The 5526-nt window shown below is 32.1% G+C and overlaps 1 protein-coding gene across 1 annotated transcript; it reads left to right on the top strand.

Annotated features, from left to right (window-relative positions):
• Nucleotides 1-667: 667 nt before the first annotated feature.
• On the top strand, nt 668-5327 carry LOC134237301 (transient receptor potential cation channel subfamily M member 2-like; the record flags this gene model as incomplete). Its single annotated transcript, XM_062719396.1, has 5 exons — nt 668-851; nt 1407-1587; nt 2900-3063; nt 3334-3523; nt 5218-5327. Coding segments are annotated over 5 exons (829 nt in total), but the record flags the coding sequence as incomplete, so codon positions are not given.
• Nucleotides 5328-5526: the final 199 nt, after the last annotated feature.

The raw sequence follows: 5526 nt of genomic DNA, 5'->3' as shown, positions 1-5526 counted from the left end.
AAGTAGAACAAAATTACGAAATACTTAACTTAAAAACCATTTAAAAGTGTACTCTGATATGACATATTGTGTGAGAATGGCTCAACTCTGATTAACCCAGATACTGCTGTGTTTCAAGATAGATAACTCTTGCTCGGCTTTGAAAGCTATAGTCCAAAAATAAAATTGGGACAAACAATGCCCTGTATACAATTTACATTATCATACAGGAATTCAGATTCAATTTGAAAATTTTGATCCAGATTACTTTCAGTTTGATATGCTTTGGAGAACATGTACATTTGGATTTCTGTTGTCAGATATCAATGAAAATTGAAAATATGTTACTACATGTATATATTTTTTCATAAAACTGTGCACTAAAATTCTGACTTTTAACAAAAATTCAATTTGTAAATACATGTACCCTTCTTACTTTTTTCTTGCAAATACCTGGTGCTAAATTGAGTGGAAATTTCTTACGTACTAAAAAATATATTTATTTATATAAATACATGTATTATATACCTGTTTGCTTTTCAAAATTACTCCAGAATACCTATAGCTGCAATAGTTGCAAAAGTCAGCTTGAAGTGCCTGAAGTAGACTGTATATTTACCTTTGTGTAGCATCAGTTATGGTCTCTGTTATGGTCATAGCACTAGGGTCTTGTATTTTTGTATTGCAGTGCTGGGACAGAGATTGAAGCTATATGTAAATGTGGCTACCCCCGGACTGCCCACACCTCCCTATTATCCTCCCCTGGGGCCTCAGGACTGGAGGAGTGGAGGGTAGAGACCCACACCAGGGCCATCAGAACCAATGCCTTTGGCACTGTTGAGTTCCTGGGGTTTGGAGAAAATGAGAGGAATGTAAGAAAAATATGCTAGTAATGTTCTGTTAAGGAAATGTGATATAGGTTTTATGGACACTGAAAATTACTTCTAATTGATTTTAATTACAGGGTTTTGTTTAGGAATTGGCTGTTAAATTGATGAAATATGTACAATCTTAAGTTTACTTTAGGTTTTATTTTAATATTTCAGATATATTATTACCAGTTCATATGTTAACTAACTGTCACTTTCTATATCAGAATCTTCAACATAATCAAAATGTTCAAATTCTAAAATTAATAGCTATTATGCTTCAAGAAGACCTTTATAACTTCTTTTTTCTTTGAAAAATAAACAGTAACACTCCGTTATAACGAAGTCACTGGGACCTATGAAATTACTTTGTTATATCCGTAATTTGTTATATCTGTATATAAGGAATTTGTTAAATCTATATAGCTAGGGATTCAAGATAACTTCGCTATATTCGTGAATTTGCCATATCCGTGTTCGTACTAAACGAGTTTTACTGTAGAAGTTCCAAAATGAATGATAGATGTTATTAATTCTTAACACTTTTTCACATGACAGTATGTACGTGTGGATGTGAACACCAAGATGGACGTCATGATGGAGCTGATGATGGACGTCTGGGGTCTGGAGAAACCCAACCTCCTGATCTCAGTCACTGGTGGGGCCAAAAACTTCACCATGAAACAGAAAATCAAGGAAGAATTCAGGCGTGGTCTCATGAAGGTGGCCCGCAGTACAGGTCTGTAATTTTGCGTGTAATTACATGTTCACAAGTTTGACTTAAATAAGGGAAATTAATCTTGATAGAAGCACAGGGTAAAATTTTTTAGTTTTCCTGGGAAGTAAAAACGGGGATTTTCATATTGATAGGGACCATTGATTTGCCATTCAAACTTTTTAGTTAAAAACACTTACCTCAAATCAAAATTTGAACCATGAAGTCAGAATGAATTCAATTTTAAGGTGGCTCATTACATCCACAGTTTATTTTAGATTTCAATACAGCACCACTTATAATGTAGATGTCAAATATCCAGATGGGGATATTGATATCATAAATATTTTTTATAGAATTTTTTAGTTTTTGTTTTATTTTAGTGAAATGTTTTATTTCAGGTTTATTATTCACAGAATTTCAGAACTTTCAGTGTCAAATGATGGGCATCTTCTTAAGACAAGTACACACTGTGAAAATACCTCATAATACCTAATAATAATTTTATTAGAAAAAATAATTTTCTCCTAGAAAACAATTGCTGGCAGTATCTTATTAATCTATGCATAAAACATTTAAAAAATGTGTTCTGAAGAGACAAGGAATGTATTTCAATGAATTACATGTGTCAAATTGAATGAAGAAAGTTTAAACGAAATGAAAAATCCAATTGAAAAAATATTTGGTATAAAAAGTCCACTTTCAAGAGTTATCTTTCGTAATTAGCCAAGACTCAAAACACTATGGAACGTTTGACATTACATCTAAAATTCAGAATAAAGCTTTAAATTGCTGGAGTATACATTTAAATCAATAAAACAAATATATAAATTAACACCAACACAGTAAATAGCGCAATTAAATAAAATTTTAATTTCAACAAGGTTGTAGATTTTAACTTGAATTTCCTCCATACATACATGTCAATGATTGATAGAGTTCACTGCATGCATGGCTATGAAATTGACTTTACTTGTTTGGCGAAGATTTGACTGTTGCTTTCTTTTGTTTCTGCCTAAAAGCAATTCTTCTTGGTTTATGCATAATGAATCCGTTACTTTGTTTTCACTGTTTACAACACCGCATGTTTCATCTATTTTTAAAGCGTTTTAAAGGTCAGGGTCATATTATAGAGGTACCTATACAACTCGTCCCCTGAGCAAACCGGTCAACACAATGGAGGTTTATTTTTTTGTGTAGTACGTCATCAAAAAGTGGTGTAATGAGCCTCCTTAAATATAATGAATGTGATTTAGAATGAAATTTAGACTGTATATTGCATTGTAATTATTAAGGTTATAGCTGTGCTAGTTTTCAGTCTAGTTCTATTTTCTAGGTGCCTGGATCATTACAGGAGGGACAAATGCTGGGGTGATGAAACATGTGGGGGAAGCAGTCAGAGATTATGGGCTTGTGTCAGCCTCCACTAACCCCATAATAGTCATAGGGGTGGCCACGTGGGGCTGCATACAAAATAAAGAGGACCTCACTGATCCTGAGGTAAACAACCCACCCCCTACACACACACACATACACACACACCCATATTTTTTTTCTCTAAAAAGAGAATGGAAGAGAATCCAAAATAATAATTTTTTTTAAATATTACATATATTAACAGACTATAAAATTTAGCACAATTAAAAGTATTGAATTTATTCTCTTTTTTGAATTTTAATTCCAAAGATTTTTTAATGGATTAAAAAAAGTATTCAAAGTTTGATGTGAATGACAGTTTACTCTAAGATACATTGATGTTTTTTACCACAGTGTCGAGGAAAATGGCCTGCTTCATACAGACTAGGGAAGAAACAGAGAATAAAGGAAAGTTTCCTGGATCCGAATCACACCCACTTTGTGTTGGTTGACAATGGAACTCAGCACCAGTTTGGAGTGGAGATCCCGTTCAGGGCGAGAATGGAGAATTCCATAGCAAACATGAAAACCAACACTGGCAAAAGTGAGATTGATAGATACATGTATTCTTACATTTTATATGATTTCAATTAAAATACAAGTAAATTTTTTTTAATTAACAATTTTAAGCACATTTACTGTAAAAAGGTAATTGTGCTTTTAATTAGCTAGTCAGGATACAAGTACATGTATTTTAATTAAGCACCTTAAGCCATTTTTAATGTAATGCTGCAAGGCTGTTACTTAAGATTTTTGGAAAGAATTTTCATTTTGAATCTTTTATAAGGCTACATGAATTTAATTCTGTGGTTCTTAGGCCAAATTTTCTTCAATATGGATGTAGATAGAGGCTCTTTTTGTATGATTTTATTGGCAATGAACTAGAAGAGGGAGATTGATATTTTTTTAATATGCATTTTTTTATTAATTGATAAAAAAATTTTTATAGAGTGATATATTCCCCATACTTTCCATTTCTGATCAATAGGTTTGCATTATCCATTGTATGAACATCATAGGCATTGTCTTTGAATGTATTTTTCATCAAGGTAGCCAAGTCTCTTTTAAATGACTACCGGAAACGATATTCAAGTACATGTACTAAACTATGAGAAAATGAGGGCAGAACTTTTTTTGAATTGATCTCTGCATTACAAACTTTTTATTTTATCAAAATACAATAAAATTTTGAATGGCAACCTCGAAACTGATGTTCACGGGCCTGAGAACCTTAACTTCAATTTTTTTTAGCCTTAGTACAAATTGTAATCATTCCATCAATATTCTTGAGTATAAAACAAGCATGAATTGATATCAAGTTATGACAAAAAAAATTTCATTGATTGATAATAAATGTAATGTCAGGCATTATGTGTAGCTTTTCGGTAGTGGTGCCATGTGCTATTTCTGTGCTTGTGACCTCACTGACATTAATGAAATATACAAGTCATTTGCACCCACACAAAGTTAAACTCATGAACTGAAACGTAGATCCAGCTTTAATCAAAGTTTTATTATTCTAACATGTCTAACTAACATGAATTTCTTTGGCTGAACTTTAACAGAAATTTTGTAACATTTCCTGAAATTTCATAAATCTTCTTGCCATTTCCTTTTATTAAGACATATGTGATTGTAGCCTATGTGTGAGGGGGAGAAAAGTTTATGACATTTTCCTTTACATATACTGATACATTGGACTATAATACCTTTTAATTATACCCCCTAACCAATCAAAGTTCAAAGGGGGGGGGTGTTTATAGAATTACCCTGGTTAGTCTGTCTGAGTCAGAACATAACTTTCTAATACAGACACATTGGAAGCTTATAATTAACACTAAGATTTCTTATGAGCTTACAGTCTGTACCATCTTGACTTAATAAAGGTCAATTGTGGAACTTAAAGATCACTGATAGAAAAAAGTTAAAATCTGTATCCTGTCTATGCCTCTCAGAGATTACTTTTGAGCCAAGAATACATGCTGATATTTCAGTGATTGAATCATTAAATCTGCATGCACATGTTCATCCATGAGTATATGCAAGAGGAAAAAAAATTGCAAATTATTACTTTGATGGTGTCTAGAGAATATATTATTTAAGAACTATATGAATCACAAATTCAGATCTCAAGAGTTTACATTAAACACTGTTTTTGGTTGTTTGAAGTTTAAGGTAGTTTTACTTTTTGTATTTTTCCCTAGTGAAATGCTTGATTCTCTTGTTTGTATTGTTTAGATGCCTCTGTTTATGTGCCTGTGGTACTGCTAGTGTTAGAAGGAGGTCCTGGTACACTGGAAACGGCCCATCAAGCTGTCGCCAATAACACACCCATTGTCATAGTCCAGGTATTTAATATCATATTCAGAGTAGATCAGATATTGTAGGATTAATATCATATTGTACATGTATATACATTTATATTCTTTAATTAATTTATAATAAATTCTAAAATTTTTTGGGTATTTCACTATTTGTTATTTCAAAAATTATGATATATTACCATTATACTGCATTATACAGATTTTATGATATCTTTAACTTAGT

This window comes from Saccostrea cucullata, unplaced genomic scaffold (genome assembly GCF_032062105.1).
Source record: "Saccostrea cucullata isolate Sc308-1 unplaced genomic scaffold, CSIRO_AGI_Scuc_v1 ctg22439, whole genome shotgun sequence".
Classification (NCBI taxonomy): Eukaryota; Metazoa; Mollusca; class Bivalvia; order Ostreida; family Ostreidae; genus Saccostrea; species Saccostrea cuccullata.
Note: the sequence above shows the minus strand (reverse complement) of the source record. Positions and strands in the feature narration are given on the sequence as shown.